Genomic DNA, 17,280 nt, shown 5'->3' with positions numbered 1-17,280 from the left:
TTTGACAAAAAACAACCCAATCAAAGGTAATCTAAGTTTAAAGTTTTGAGTTTTAGAGTTTCTAAGCTTTGAATTGGACTTTGTGAATTGTTGAGCTTTTGGTTGGTTTGAACCTTGGGTTTTGAGGGTTTTGGAGCTTTGGGAAGCTTGGGAACTTTGTTTTGATGATTGGAGATGGTTAGGTATGATTTTGGAAGCTTGGAGAAGTTGAAAACACGTTTGGGAATGGCCCAGGGTCAGGGGCCGCAGCCCTGTTCTTGGGCGCCGCGGCCCTGGCTCGATGAGGAAGATGAAGGGGTTATGTTTTGGCTGGGCGTCGCAGCCCTTGGTGTTGGGCGCCGCGGCGCTTGCTTCAAGAATTTCTGTGGGCTGCAGCCCATGGTGCCAGGGCCGCAACCCTTGCCCTATTTTCACCCCATTTGCTCATTTTGACCCCGGGAACTTAGCTATAGGCCTCGGGAGTGTTCCTACTACTTGGATTAGTTGGGATTGATCTTCCGGAGGCTAGTTTTTGGTGTGGAAACCTACGTTGACCATTATTATTAATGATGTTCCATGTTTGGTTATGATTAGGTGACCGCTAAAGTACTAAAGGTTGATCGTTCTCACAGGTCGTTCTTTTAATCTTTCTAGCTCGAATCTGAGGTAAGAAAATTGAACCCTGTGTATATATGACATGCATGATTTTTATTGAAGCATGTTTATTGGTAAATGTGGACATGGATTGTCTATTGAATGCTAGCGAACGTTGAATCCATGTATATGTACTGACTAGTCAGGGACACTGACCTAAAGAGTCAAAAATGGCATAGCGTCATGAACGCCGAGCCAAATGAAGATTATATCTAATCGATATCAGCATTGAATGACTCTATGGCATTAATGTTGGACCGACTCTAAGGCTGATGAACTTATAAGCGCTTGGCTAGTCTAACACTAGTTATTTAGAGCCAGGGCATATTGCCCCGGTGACTGCTTGTCACATGGCTAGGGAACACTGTCCCAGGGTTATGACTCTAAGGTCATGAGGAAGGTTATGTTGGTGACCATTCACCATACACCTATCCTGTTCAAACTTATGAAAGGTTCTCTTATCAGTTAAGCCCGAGTGACCCTAACGTCACATGGCTAGAGGGGGTTGTACCCTAACGTCAGCAGTTAACTCTGCTTAGTCCATGAGTCTATATTATTAAGACTTGGGAGTTCTCTGGAACTTTTCAGAGAAGAGTTGCCCAGAGTTTTTCCCAGAAATCAGAAAATCGGTCTCCTACAAATGGTGTTTCCTTCGCTATTTATAGAGAAGGTTGTAGAATTCATTCCCACATATTTCAGGAAGATATTCTTTAAATCAATTAAAATAATGCTATTTAATTCATTATTTCCTACATACACGGAAACGTCCCACGAAGATCGGGAACAGATAACAGATTAAATGATATCCCTTAAATATTGGGATTGTACAACAATAAACATGTTCACACATAACTGATTATCCCATATGATTCATTAAATCTTCGAGATCAGTATTTGGCATTGAGTTTGCCGAGACCATGAGTCATTCACGAGTTCGCTGCCCAGCTTCGCTTATGCTTGGAACAAGTAAATGTAGATGATGTTGTCACATTCGAGCTTGTACTTCCCGAGCTCGAACCATCTCGCTTGAAGGCAATCAGTGAAAAATATATTCAAGTGTTGTATCATGCCATTGCGAGCTCAGAGAATATTCGAGACTACACATCCTCGAGGTCATTCAAGGAGGTTCGACAGTTGGATCATATGATGATCGCATATGTTTTGAGCTCACACCTGACGAGCCCAGTTTTTTGGGTCATAACTTCTTATCTCGAAATCTGGGTGTAACGAAGAATAAAAACAATAAACTCTCACTCACACAACCAAAGTGAAGAGTGTTGGGGATCACCAACTTGAACAAGGTTTGAAACCTTTGTCCAAAAGCTTATTTCCCCCTAACTCAAGCACTAAGGGATCTCGCACAGATTTTGGAAATGCTTTCTGGAATAATCAAGCCTCTAGGTGTTTTCTAGCCAAGTTCTCTAATGGATAGAAAAGTTGTGTCTTACAAGTGAGCAATAGGCTCATATTTATAGAGTTTAGAGACACCCTTTTGAATTTCAAATTCCACCAACCCCCATGGCTCTTACCAATGATTAATTGGATGTTTATGGAATTAAAAATGAGATTTGGGAGTTATTTGGGTTTTTAGAGCCGTTCAAAACGGTTGAAAAAAGCTTAAAAATCTTGGTCAGTTTTTCACTTATGGCCGCGGCCAGGAACATCAGTGGCCGCGGCCACCAACATCCTGTGGCCGCAGCCACTAACCAATTTCAGTACACTAAAATGTGTTGTTTTTCCAAACGGTTCCAACACCCTCCCAATTGATTTTGTAACCCCCAAAACACATTATTGGGGTTAAAATCATATCTCTAACAGCCATTTCACATATGACTTTAAGAAATTCATCTAAGTATTGTGTAACAAAAAATCTACACAATAATGGGCAATATTTGGAAGTTACAAATTTGTGACTGAATTTGTAACACCTAATATATTACATATTTGGATATTTTATATATATCTAAATATTGTAACTCTCTATTATATGTTACATTATGTGACACTCTTTGTCACATTTATTTAATCTAAAATATTATATTATAAAATAATATAATATTACATTATATTATAAAATAATATAACACATAGTTGTTGCTTTCTGTTCCCTAGATATGGCTAGGATCAAGCAAACGACCAGACAAAGATTGGTTGTGGATCCCCAGGTTGCAAGGTACGCGACCAATGGGAAAAATGCTGAGCAACCCATACAACAACAACAACTTGAACAGCTAGAAAGAGAACAACTCGAGCAACAACAACAGCCACAAGGGCAACCGCAAGCACAACCTCAAGATGTGCCTTTCGATGAGATAGAATTTAACGACGAGCAGATTACTGATGTCATAAGACTCATTACAAAAAGAAAAGCCCGCCTGAAGAAGCAGGTTAAGTGATATGTGGCCCCGTCTAGTACCCTCTCAAGCCGGGTACTTGGGGACTACCACAAAATATATGGACTTATGGGGGATAGATTTAATTCTTCCTCGACCCGACCAACGGGCGCACAGTCCTGGTAGTGCATACAATGCCTAGTCGAAGTATAATATATAGGCAGGCGCCACTCTCCCCCTTCATGACTACTTTAAGGGCATTGCTAACTACTTCGACATTGCCCCATTTAAAATAACACCAAATGGATATCTAATGCTTTCAGCATTATTTATCCTTTATCGCGATCAAGGATGGCCTGCTCCTACTCCTCATGAGGTCCATTACTCATTCGAATTGAAGTCGAACCCAAGCCACAAGGGTACTGGGTTCTTTTACTTCTATCACTGGTACAAGACCAAGGAGTTTCTATTTGAGCCCATGTTTAGGAGCAACGTGAGCAATTATAATAAGGAGTATTTTCTGACAACTTCCCTGGTCGCAGACAACCGAGCTTTTCAGCGAGTAGGTAATTATTTAGTCTACTAGGTCTTTTCCTTCATTTTTCTTTTCTTCCCTTCGTCTCATTTTTTTGTTGCATTTTAGGGCCACGGGATGGACCCATACCTACTATAGACATGGCTAGGCGAGCAGTACTCTTAGGAAGACTTCCCTTTGAAGCAAAGGATTGTAGACTGCTCGTAACCGAAGAGAACCTGAGGAGATTCGGTCTGCTCGGTACCCACCAAGATAATGAAGAAGGTGTTGTTGGTGAAGGAACTACTGAGGAAGCAGTTGGCGAGGAACTAGGGCGTTCAGACCAGCCCCAGGCTATCCTTGTTCCTTAGAGGAGGCCAACAGGGATCAACATAAGGGGGGCAAGGTGATGCTCCTCGCCCCGAGCCCCAACACCTCCTATTGACAAGGGAAAAGGCAAGAAGGTGTTGGAAGTGGAGGAGAAAGAGCTCATGTCCTCTGATGATGAGGAGGGGTTTCCACGTAATATAGTTATTCCTTCTTGTTGTGTGTGTGTTTATGTTATAGTTGTCTATATTTCTGTATTCTAATACACTTGCATTTTTTTACTGCAGCCATGTCTGATTCAGAGATGTTTAATCTCTATACTTCCCCTTCAGCCCCGACCAAAGGGGGTAGTAAAAGAAAGGTGGCCACGGGGGCCAGCTCGAGCAAAGAGTCGACAGCAAAGCAGCAGAGGAGTGTTCCTTCTGCTCACAGATCTCCTGCTGCTTCCCTAGTGGCACTCTCTAGCCAACCAGCGGCCACTCCTCCTTCCCATGCTCAAGAATCTCCATCACTCCACTAGGCCACTCCTTCCCTTGATCGCGGACTGGACCCCTTAGCTGACGAGAAGGAGTGAGTAAAGGAAAAGTTGAAGGTAACTGCCCACTCCATCTCCTCCCAAGTCCAAACCCTTGTTCAACACCCGATGAGTGTTGATGTTGTCTTCAAGTATTGAAACTCATCAGTTGGCTCCAGTCTCGGACAAAAATTGTCTGAGATCCTTTGGCTAAGTTGCTCTTGATATGTTTCTCAATTTTCTTCTAAGTCTTCTCCTTGTTTACTCCTTTTATGTGCTTAGTCTCATCTTGTTTTGTTTCTGTAGGGTGTTATAACTCTCAGCAACTCCCGCACTGAGGAAGTAAAGCTTGAGGAGGCCTTGAGGAAATCACGGGACACCGCGAAACACTTTAAGGACTGCCATACTCTCCAGTTCCAAGCTGCTCGGGACTTGCAGAAGAATCTCGACAGCAAGAACACCAAGATTGATGATAAAGACAAAGTGCACTACAAGAAAAAACAGTATTCATAATACTTAAAAACTGCTAACCGGGAGTATTGATAACGCTTCTGAAAATGCTAACATAGCCCATGTTATTAAAAGTCCTGTCTTTTCTATAACAGTATTCGAATGTTATGTTCGATGTTATCTTAAACTATTCAATAACACATTTTTAGTTGCTATAATATTTAAATAATAACATTTAGTTAGAGTATTTGATTATAAATTTGGAGTTTAATCTTATACTTTATGCATAACACTTTTCCACTGTTACATTTGATTATTTTGATAGCATTTTTAGTTTGTTATATTATATAAATCATAACAATTTGTTATGCTTATAATATATTTCTAAATCATAACATATTAAAAGTCTAGTAATAAAATTTTGTTACTTTAGCGTGGATAATATATTTTAAATTTTATTTTGATAAGTAAACTTATAAGGTTTTTTTTTTAATTAAAATATTTTCATTATTGTATTTTGATAAAAAAAAATCAAAATTAATAATAAAATGTAATTCTCAATAGATTGATAAACCACAAGTATTACATTAAACAATAACTAATTCAAACCATGAATATGTCTACTTCATGAGATCTTAATTCTAACTTAAATTTGAAAGCATAACATAATAAATTTTTATAATCTTGAACATTTTTTACTTTAAAAATGAAAAACAGAAACATTACAAGATACACAAAAGTAAATCATGCATGAAACTTGCTCCATCCTTCAATTCATCATCCAACCAAGTACTTGCTGCTGAAGTTGTTTGTTGCCATCTGAAGCTCTCTAAATTGAAATCTCCTCAGGTTTCCAAGGCAAACCTCCTCATGATGTTGCTCTGAAATTTTTCAAAGCCTACAACTGTTAATCTCTTCTTATTGTCAAACAATTTAACTCTGCAATGAAACATATATGAAAAGCAAAAAGCAATGAAACCCAACACTACTTTTTTTTTTTTGATGAATAAGAATCAATGTATTACTCAACAGCCAAAAGATACAACTCAACCAATTACAAAACCAACCAATCCAACCACAAAGAAAACTAATTTTTACAGATCTTAGTGACCCATTCTCTATCTATTGTGTTAGCCTTTTTAGGCATTACAAGAGAAATCCTAACCTGAATCTCCCTAACAACTCTTTGTACAGTATTATCTACATGCCATAATTTGTTGCTCCAGAACACATCATTTCGGACTCTCCAAATGTGATATACAAGAGCTGCAAGAGCAGCATATATAATGCTCTTCCGAATAACACTCATCCTCTTAGATTTATGGATCCAACGAATTAAGTGCATCAGGTTTAAAGATGCCGAATTCCAACCCAATCCCTGCTTAAGCTTCTGCAAACAAACACTGCTATAATGACAGTGAAAAAAGAGATGACCAATGCTCTCAATATAATCTCCACATAATAGACAAGATTGATCCATTAAAGGCTGAAACTTGTGCAGCTGATCTCTAGTACGAAGCCTCTGCAACATAACCAGCCAAAGCACAAATCTATGCTTCGAAATGCTTAGTCTATCCCAAACAAATTTGCTCCAGTTTACAGTAAGAGGTTGCTCAAACAATAGGTAATGACCAACTTTAATGCTATACCTCAAAGATGCAAATTTAGATAGATCAGCCTTTGCTTTGAAAGCATCTTTGACAGCAACTAACCGCTTCCAGTACCAGCTACAATCCATTGGCACCTGGTAATCCCTCCAGCTTCTGTCCATCAAGTAGACACTATTAATCCATTTCACAAACAAGTTATCCTTTTTAGTGGCAATTGCCCAAACGTACTTCCCCATTGCATCCATATTCCAATCAATAACCTTCCTAAAGCCTAAACCCCCAGCTTTCTTAGGCAAACAAACGTGATGCCAAGCTACTAAACCCGGGCTATTACTGTCAGCCAGACCCTTCCAAAGAAAAGCCCTGCAAATAGCTTCAACATCCCTTAATAATATTTTAGGAAGTATCATTATTTGAGCCCAATAAGAGTGGATAGTAATCAAAACAGAATTGATTAAAGTAGCTCTTCCCATATAGGACAAGTTCCTCGTGCTCCAAACTTTGATCTGAGCAACCATTTTCTCAAGAATACCATTACACTCAGTTGCTGAATTTTTTTTGAGCAAACAGGGATGCCAAGATACCTGAAAGGAAGATTAGCTCTATTAAATCCTGACATTTCAAGCACTCGGGAAACCTCTGCCTCCTGCATGCCACTACAATAAACAGCCGACTTTTCATTATTAGGCAGCAAACCAGAAGTCAAGGAAAAGAGTTTCAGGCCCTTCAATAACAGTAAGATAGAAAGGAAATCTCCATGACAGAATAACAACAAATCATCCGCAAAACACATATGATTCAATTTTAAAGGAGCACATCTGTCATGGTATTTAAAACCTTGTCGAGCACCCACATCTCTCGTTAATCTAGACAAATACTCCATGCCAAGCACAAATAGGAGTGGGGACATCAGATCACCTTGTCTCAAACCCCTCTTGGACTCAAAAAAGCCATGCATTTCACCATTAAGTAATAATGAAAATCTTGGGGTTTTGATACACACCATAATGAGAGCAATGAACTTCCGAGGAAAATTAAAAGCAACAAGCATTTCTTCAATAAATCCCCATTCAATAGTGTCATAAGCTTTCCTCAAATCGATTTTAATCATACAACTCAGTTTGCAATTCTTCCTTCCATAATGCCTAACAATATCTTGACAGACCATAATATTATAAGCTATATATCTCCCATGAACAAAACCACCTTGGTTTTCAGCTATTAACTCAGGGAGAATTTGCCTTAACCGCGAGCAAATAATTTTGGTAGCTGACTTATATATCACATTACAACAAGATATAGGCCTGAAGTCTTGGACACTATTCAAACATTTGATTTTAGGAATGAGTGTAATGGTTGTTGTATTTATCTCTTTAAGAAGCATGCCAGTGTTTAAAAAATTAATCACAGCAGCACCTACCTCATTTCCCACCAGATCCCAGTTATCATGATAGAAAGAACTCCCAAAACCATCCGGCCCAGGAGCCTTCCTCCCTGGTATGGCAAACATGGCATCTCTAACCTCTTGAATGGAGAAAGATTTCTGAAGAATTCGATTGTGCTCCTCTGAAAGTAATGGACCAGCAGCCACCACTGAATGAAAAACCTTCCTTCTGTTGCTCATTGAGGTCCCTAATAAGTTCTGATAATAACTCAGAAAATCTTATTGAATATCCCCTGGTTTATCCATCCAAATACCACTCTCATTCCGGATACAATTTATTCTATTACTGGCTCTCCGGGCTTTCAAAAAAGCATGGAAAATAGCTGTATTCTCATCACCATTTTGAACCCAATCAATTTTAGCCTTTTGAGCTAAAAAAGAATTATGAGCTTTTTGGTAATAAGAGTATTTATCTCGGGCCATTTGCTCTTGTTCCATTAAAACAATATTCCTAGGATCCATATTCAGGGCTTCTTGAGTAGCTAACATCTCTTGCTTAGCTTGCATTACAGCCTTGTGAAGCTCTTTAAATCCCTCCCTGTTAATAGCTCTAAACACACCCTTAAGCCTCTTCAATCTTCCCACCAACTGATACATAGGAGTACCTGCGATGGGTGTCTGCCAGCTTTGCCGAACCTCTGCCTTATAATTCTGAGTTGTTTTCCACATGCTGAAATATCTAAAAGGCTTCTTCCCAGTACTAACATCTTAATAGAACGAGATCAAAATAGGACAGTGATCAAATTCCCCTTCTGGAAGGAAGACAACTTCTGAATTCATAAAAGAGTCTGTCCATTTCAGATTCACCAAAGCACGATCAATCTTAGAGAAAATTCTCTCTTCAGGCTTCTGTTTGTTATTCCAAGTGAAGAAGCACCCTAAAAATTTTGATATGTTGGGAATCTATTATGATAATCATCCACGTCTGAAACGTATCTTAATGCCCGAAAGTTGGATAGGATGGCCTTTACGTAAGGATTATATTGCCCCTAATTTTTATGAAATACAAGATGCTCATTGAATAATCAGAAACTAATCTTCACTTTTCCAACTCTAGATATTCAAAGGGATGAAGTCTCTTTCACATATTATGGATAAGCTAAATAAAATGAATACTAAATAAAAAAAAAAGACAATACAGTTAGACAATTAGAGAGATTCATTACGAGGGATAGAGGGACTTGAACCCTCACGATTTTTAAAGTCGACGGATTTTCCTCTTACTATAAATTTCATTGTTGTCGATATTGACATGTGGAATGGAACTCTATCTTTATTCTCGTCCGATTAATCAAGTCTTCAAAAAATCTATCAGATTTTGATGGAGTAAATGATTTGATTAATGAATATTCGATTCATTTTTCAACTTAGAATTGATTCACAACAATTCTTTCATTTTTCATGAAAATTCAAAGAAATACGGATTTGGGTTGTCATTAATATAAGGTCCTCCATTTGACAATAAATCACACACTCCTTGAAACTATCGGAAGGCTTCTTATGATTCTTGCTACCAGCTCTTTCATCATAGTTCAAAATCTCATTAAAATCTCCTACAATCATCCACGACTCATCAATATTAGACTTGAGATCTTTTAAATCTTGCCACAAAACTTCTCTACCTCCTACTTCATTGAACCCATAAACAAAAGTAATGTGAAACTTCTCTGAGTTCTGGCATGTTTGAGCAATACAGTGTATCAGTTGACTTGTACACCTCCTAATATCTAAAGAATATATAGAAGGGTTCCAAGCAACTATTATCCTCCCTTTATCTAACCAAGGATTATTATTAGTAAAGCACCAACCAGGAAACAAATTCATATAAAGATCACCCATACTTTTATTCTTAACTTTAGTTTCAAGTAGACTAACCAGACCAACCTTTTTTGAGTAAATTAGCTGCCTGATTTCCTTATGCTTGTGCTAGTTGTTAATCCCTCAAACATTCCAAACAAGAATTCTATCCATTTGAACTAGAGGGATCTCCCCCCCTCTCCAGTGTTGACCATCTCTTGCTCATTCTTCTCCACTTGACAATCTAAAATGGCAAACTGATTGTTCACTTTTGTTTCTATCACAGACTGTTGCTGCACTTTCTTGCCATTTCCCACCATCTGAAAACCATCTTCATCAATTACTGGGTCCACCGATTTCACCTCTGCTTTTTCTTTTGGGACCCAAGCCTTCTTTGTCTGAACTTTGTTCCTGCACACGTTAGTACCATGCCCCATACCCGAACAGTTCTTACATATAAGCGGGATCCATTCATACTTCACATCCAATTCAATATCATGATCAAATTCATCCGTAAAAGAGATTTTGGGGGGAAAATATTGAGCAAGACTCACCTCAATCAAAATTCGCGGGTACAGTAATCTTTCTCTATGCTTGGTGATATCATCAACCTGAATTGGTTTCCCAATCTGGCCAACTATCTTAAAAAGTGATGCCTCTCCCCAATATTTAATATCAAGGCCCCTCACTTGAATCCACGTAGGGACTGTATCCACATTCTCTTTGGTAAAATCTTCAATCGAATTCCATGGCTTCATGATGAAGGGTTTCTTGTCAAAGAAAATGAAACCCCCATTCAAAACTTTGTCTCTCTGTTCTAGATTCTGAAACCGTATAATGAATATTCCATGTGAGAGCATTCCCACCTTAACCACATCATCTTTCCACATTCTTCTCACAAATCCATCAAGCACGTTCAGAGGAGGATTAGCACCAGCAACATACCCCACTATTGAAGGTTTCCAGTAATTCACTTCTTCCTCAATATCAGGTTGAACAATTTTTACCTTCTTCTTGCCCTGATTTGTTGATTCCTCTAACTTCGATGGTGATTCAAATGCCCGATCTAAATTCCTTACAATGTGCTCAGATTGTAAGATAGGTAGAGTCATCTTCTTCCCCATATCCACATCATGAGCCGTTTGGTTTGCAATACTCAACCATTTTGAGAAATTCTTACGAACTTCACTCTATTTCCTAAGTATCTCCTCCGATTCCTGAACCGTATACTCTATCCCCAAAAACTGATCCTCCTTCTTTTCCTCTTCTTGCACTTCCAACTCAGAGAACCCTAGAATGGCATCCATGGATCTTGTTTTGATTACACGATCCGAAGATGAAGGACCTTTCTTCTTATTGTTCCTCTTCCCCTTAGCTTTCTCCGAAAACTTTGCTCCTTTAGCCATGGCCGTCGGTGTCTTCACAGAGAGAAAAATTTCAAAAAAAGGCGGGAACCCAACACTACTTAAGTAAGTAATGTTAGATTAAACAAAAATATGTATAGTATAAACCATAACAAAGCAGCTTTGCAAGATATGAAACATATATGAAATAGTCATGTTCATTAGTGTAAAACTAAACCCAAATTCTCTTCTGAACTAGTCAGTAATGAGGTCAAAATTAGTAAAGAAGGTGAAAATCGCTTAAGGAGTTCAAATGGCTAAGAGCTTAAAGAGCTATTCTAATTCTTAACAGTCCTTACATTTTCATGGCCAATATGGCATAGGAGTTCAATATCTTCCCCAATTTAGTTTAAGCAACTGCTCATCATATATTATGTGAATGGTTTTCCTCACTAACTGTAATTAAGAAACATGTAACAACAAGGAAGAGTACCCTATTATTGTATCTCAATATGTTGAGGTAACTGAAGCAAAAATACCAAATAATACAGATTAGAGAAATGGTATCGAACCAGAGAATAGGTAAAGTTAAACATATATACATAAATACACAAACAAAAAATACACACATAAAATAAAAGCTAGATTCCCTGTCTTTTATTTCTGTTTTGGTTTGTTTTGATGGAGTTTTCCTTCTTTACTTGTATTTTTCTTAAGTAATAATACATATAGATTTGTTTAAAAAAAAAAACAAATTATGTTGCACCAATTTGTAAACAATATATTCTGAAAATCATCTGAAAATCAATAAAAAAAAGGTATATGACATAGTATTTTTTTGGCGACTAACCATTTCAATGTCAGAAAAATCTGGGTTGCCCAGTGTTAGGCTCCTGAAATTCTCCTCGCACCAATGCTCCACATACATCACAGAAGTGAAGTAGGAGCCAAGAATCTATACACACAATATTCAACACCGTCCTTATCACATCTTGATCCTTCAGGAAATCAACGCTTAAGCATGCATGTCCTATAATTTCAGCCCATTTCTGCATTACAAAGTAATAGCACAAGGAATTCAGTATATAGCATATGTGTAGAGTCCAAGAACTTTACTTAGCTAATTATTTAGTAGTATTATAGTATGTATAGTATTATATTTGTAACTGTGGATTTTTGGTTCAGACCGGGAATTATTTGGACACTCATAGTAGTACTTATAGATTTTCTAAGTTTAACCTATAGTTTAAGAATATTAATGTTAACCTAAGGTTTGATTATATGACTGATATTAAGGATAATATTTATTATACTATAAGGTTTAGATAACAACCAATAGGATTTTAAGCACATGTTATGTATGGATGATTAAAGATTAAGTATTTTGAGGATTAAATTTAATAAGGGTAAAGTTTGAATGCTATAAGGTCAGTCAGCAGCTTTGAATACGTTGAGGGCTTAGTCAAGGCTGTTTACTCCATTCAAACTTAGCTAAAAATGTGTAATTTCGTGTTTAAATAATCAGCGTGTGCCGATATATCGCAGCTATAGGGGGCGATATATCGCAGCACGTAGATACGGAAAACACGAGACGATGCACGACAGCCTCGGGCATACTGGCCCAGGCGATATATCGCCTACAGGGGGCGATATATCGCCTCCTTCAGTGTATTTTGAAACATTTTGAAATCGTTTTCCATTCAGCCCTTCAACCCCTTGATAAGTCCAGCATCTTTTTGAACGAGTCTTCAGCCTCTGCTGAACGACAATTCAAATTATTTTCACCTAAAAAGCTATTATTTTTATTCAAGTAAAATTAAGATCCTTTCATTCCTAAACTCTATAAATAGGACCTAGTACCCAGCCATTATTCATCTTTTGCTCTAAGTTCAGAGGCTGCAAGTGCTAAGTGAGTGTGAGAGTATAAACACCTCGGTTTAGGAATCATAAGCTTGATCATCATAAGTTTATCAAACACTTTGGGAAGTAAGGTTTTAGAGTATTTCGGTTTGAGGTGTAGATTGGTCTTACAAGTCTTCAAGGTAACCCAAAACTCTAGTTCAATTCTGTATTTGTTCTTTTAAGTTCTCATAGTCTTCTACTCAGCCTCTAACCTTAATCTTTATTTTGGTTAGGAAATCTAAGTTCTTGAGCACATAAGTTTTGGTAAGTATGTTTCTCAATGGTTTAGTCTTCCCATTCCTTTTCATCTCTTTTTCTTCATTAGACTCACTCTTTTTCATAATGATTATTAGGAGTGTTCCAAAGTCCCAACACTGTCCACATATCTCGGTAACTTTGGTAAGGAAAATAGGATAGAATCTATATGTTATATGCTTATGTTATCTTATGTTTTATGCTATGAAATATGTTATAAAATATGTTATGAAATATGTATATATGTAGGCTTGGGCATATGACCCATATGACTAACAAGACCCCAAATAGATTATGGGCATATGACCTACTTAGCTAGTAGGACCCCACTAATCTCATGGGCATATGACTTGTTTAGTCTATGGGACCCCAAGTAATAATGGCCATTATAGTATGTGTATGATAAAGTGTTATGTTATGTTATGTTTTTATGTTTCTTATGGAACTTATGTATATGAACTATGTGGTAGATTTTCCTTGCTGGGCATTAGGCTCATTCCTTTTTGTTTATATGTGCAGGAAAATAGCTATAGTGGCAGTAAGGTTCGTGGATGCTTGGGGAATGTGTATCGGTGGTGAATGGATTCAAGGAGTCGAGAGTTCGATTTTCGAGGATGTAGTCTTGTTTTTATGGTCTTTATATGTATTTTCCGCACTTATTATGTAATCCCTTTTTATTATAAATCATGTTATGTTTTGTTTTTCAAACAATGGGATCCCATATCCTTCTTGATATTTTATGTAAGTAACTCTTATTTCTACAAGTTTTTTCTAATAAAGTTATGATATTTTCGCAAATGTAAGTTTTATGAAGGATTTGTATGTATAGTTTCGTTAATGGTCCAAAAGTCTAGAGTAGTTGGGTCATTACAATATGTGATCTATTTTGTATCTAAAAAAAACATAAATGGAGATGACCAAGAGAAATAAATAAAATTTAAATGACCTGATTAGGTAGCTCCATCAATCTCTGTAGAAACTCATCCCTCTTCTGAGGATCAGATTCTGCATGAATCATATGACCACCCTGAAACAAACCACCTGCTTTAAATGTGTGTGACCGTTTTATGTATAACAAAGTAAATAGGTCCAACTAAAAAGTCCTACCGATTCATAGAATGAATGAATCTGATGAGGCTCAAGATCTGTAACAGTGGTTGGAAGGCCTGTTAAAAGTTCACTTATAAATGGTTCATTTTCTCCAACCTGCAAATAAAAAGGAGCAAAGTACTGAATAAATAGGAGTTAACAAAATAATCCACTCCAGTTTCCCTTAATTGTGAAAGCAAGTTAATATCACCCTTTACTTAGTTGCAAATATAACTAAACCCACAGAAAAATATTGACAGCTATGAACAGCCGGAATTCAAATAAAAAATGTAAGTTTCTCAAAGTAATTGTTACTTGAACAATTACAAATTTTCGTTTGCACTTCTGAACAATCTTCAAGAATGTGTCACAGGCCATATCCTGAAACACATGAACACAAAGCTTCAGCAACACTTATGTAGACAAACCATTCAATTTAAAAGACAAAATTTCTCAGTAACTTTTAAGCCTTAAACCTAACCAAGAAAACCACAACAGAACAAATACCTGAACACCAGGATGTGTCTCATGCATGAACTCAAACAATTTGTTCGCAACAGTTTTTAGGAACTTCCAGTGAGCTCTTAGAAACCTCGGGTACTGTCCAACAACATACCTGCAGAAAGAGAGGAGGATTATGTACAAGATTTCAAAAAAGTACTGGTTGTATACCTCCAACCAAGTTTCTCATAGTTCTCAAAGTTACTCAATTAAAATCAAGTGGCTAAAATTCATGGTTTCTACAAATGACCAAAGAATCTGGATGGAATGAGGTGTTATGGCCTGGCAGGCTATATCTATATGCATTCCACCTCAACTCAAGATAGATAATCAATCATTCAATCATGAATACTTACATAATGTTACTTGCGATGACAGCTTTGTTATCCTTCCCTTTCGTGATTTCGCATAAATTCAGCAAGTCACGAATGACCATAACCAAAAATCTGTTCTCCTGCCAAAGCAAACCAACATAAAAAATATAAAGGGCATTCATTGACCTCCAGAACATGAATATTTCTTATGCATTTGATGATGCAAACACATTATCAAGAAACAGGTATAACATTTAAATAAATAAATAAATAAACTCTCATATTTTCCCAAATGAGAGGGGCATGTAAAAGTGATCTCTGGGTTCTACATCAAGATCCCTAACACCACGTGACAGATGCATGGACATGTGCCCTCACAAACTCATAACGATATGTGGTGTAAATAACATTTACAAGGAAATAAAGTACAAGCTTACACTGACCATGTGACTATCTTAGATCAGAATAAACATTTTTTTGTAGTCAAAACAGAAATGCCAAGTAAACTATTATCCTAAATAGAAAATGAGTAGAAATAACATTTATAGGGAAAGTTAAAAATGTACTTGTTCTTCCATCATCGAACCAGATATAGACCCTATTGCCCAACATAATGTGTTTAAGTTGTTCCAATTCCAATCCTCGCCACTTAATTGTTTGCTTAGCTTCTTTAGCATCTGCATCATACAAGAAGAATAGACAGCATACGATAGAATTTATAATGAAAATAATATATAACACAATCAAATGACACATTTTCTCTGCAAGTGTCTGACAAGATAGAAACAAGGTGTTCCATTATAATTATACATGCATAAAATAATTTCAATTGAATGGCCAATAAAATAAATTCCCCACTCATATTTTTCCTCAAACTATTCACTATCAGCAGCCCCCAAGCTGCAGCCACATGACTTGAAAGAAATTTCCACTCAAAATAGGTCGCATCATAACAGAAATATTATTAGACATAAATATAAATAAAAACTATAGCTAACACAAGCTTGTACTAACTTTGGTACAAATAGAAAACATGAAAAATATTTCAATGCATTTACTACTTTATTTTCCATAAACCCATACCAGCTTTTCTGTGTCCTCGTGATCAAGATGTGACAAATATATCAAAGTCTCCCTCATGATCTGCAACAATAATAGACCATAGAAATTTGGTTAAGGAAATTTGCCATAATAAATAAGAGTTCAAGCAATTTTATACCTTCATTCCCTTTATTACATCCTCAAGAGTAGTAACCTGTAACAGAGACAAAAAAAAATAAGTCTGGATTAATAAAAAAAAATGTTTTCCAACTGTTAATGAGAACACAAAACAGTAGCACCACCAACACAAAACATAGACCATCAAAAATCAATATCATATTCAAATTTCATGCTAAGATCAAAGTAGCCCAAACATATTGTATAGTTTGCATGTAAAACGACACAAGCTTGCATTACATATTGTACATACATACATACAAAAGTATTTTTTATACTTAAGAACTGATAGGTCATATAATACAACTCAGCGAGATTTGTCACTAGAATAATGAATACAAACAGAGATACAACTCACCAAACAAAGTAGAAAAAACCAATTTGTCAAAATGAGAAAGTTGCAAGTGGGGAAGGGAACACAAAACTATAAAGAAATGTATTTAATTTTTTGATTTTATAGAACTTCTTGCAATAAAATAATCTCGTGGCCTTGAAATGTATAAAGAAACAGAAAATCAAACTAGACCCAAATTTTAATATGTTTTACATGATTTGGGATTTGCTTTTCTATGATGTAACTAGCTAGCAAGAAAAATTATAGTAGTTTACTACTACTACTACTACTAATTTCAAGTAAATTTAAAAAGTTTGTATTATCACAGAGAAAACTAATCCAAAATACAATTTAGATCCTTTACCAAATAGGTGGTGGATTTCTTGATGGCATCCTAGCTAAAATACCCACCAATCAAGTAATTTAAGAAATGGGATTTCTTGATGGCATCCAATCAAACAACCTAATAGCTTTATCAACTTCTCCATGTTTAGAAAACCCATAATTATAGAACTCTAAAATATAACATCTAACTTAGAACTTTCATCAAACAGTTTTCTTGCTTCACTCAGAAACACACAAAAACAAAAAATCATTAGCACATACTACAAATATGCAATCTGAATTCCAAAGTAAAAATCTTAGTCAAATGAAACTCATAAAATAGTTGGGAAACAGCCAAACTAGTCTTAAAATCAACTA

The 17,280-nt window shown here is 36.6% G+C and overlaps 1 protein-coding gene across 1 annotated transcript; it reads right to left on the bottom strand.

Annotated features, from left to right (window-relative positions):
• Nucleotides 1-9,801: 9,801 nt before the first annotated feature.
• On the bottom strand, nucleotides 9,802-10,746 carry LOC133823685 (uncharacterized). Its single transcript, XM_062256533.1, has one exon. It carries the CDS (start codon nucleotides 10,744-10,746, stop codon nucleotides 9,802-9,804), a length of 945 nt encoding a protein of 314 aa, XP_062112517.1.
• Between the last annotated feature and the right edge of the window lie 6,534 nt (nucleotides 10,747-17,280).

This window comes from Humulus lupulus, chromosome 3, assembly GCF_963169125.1.
Source record: "Humulus lupulus chromosome 3, drHumLupu1.1, whole genome shotgun sequence".
NCBI lineage: Eukaryota > Viridiplantae > Streptophyta > Magnoliopsida > Rosales > Cannabaceae > Humulus > Humulus lupulus.
Note: the sequence above shows the minus strand (reverse complement) of the source record. Positions and strands in the feature narration are given on the sequence as shown.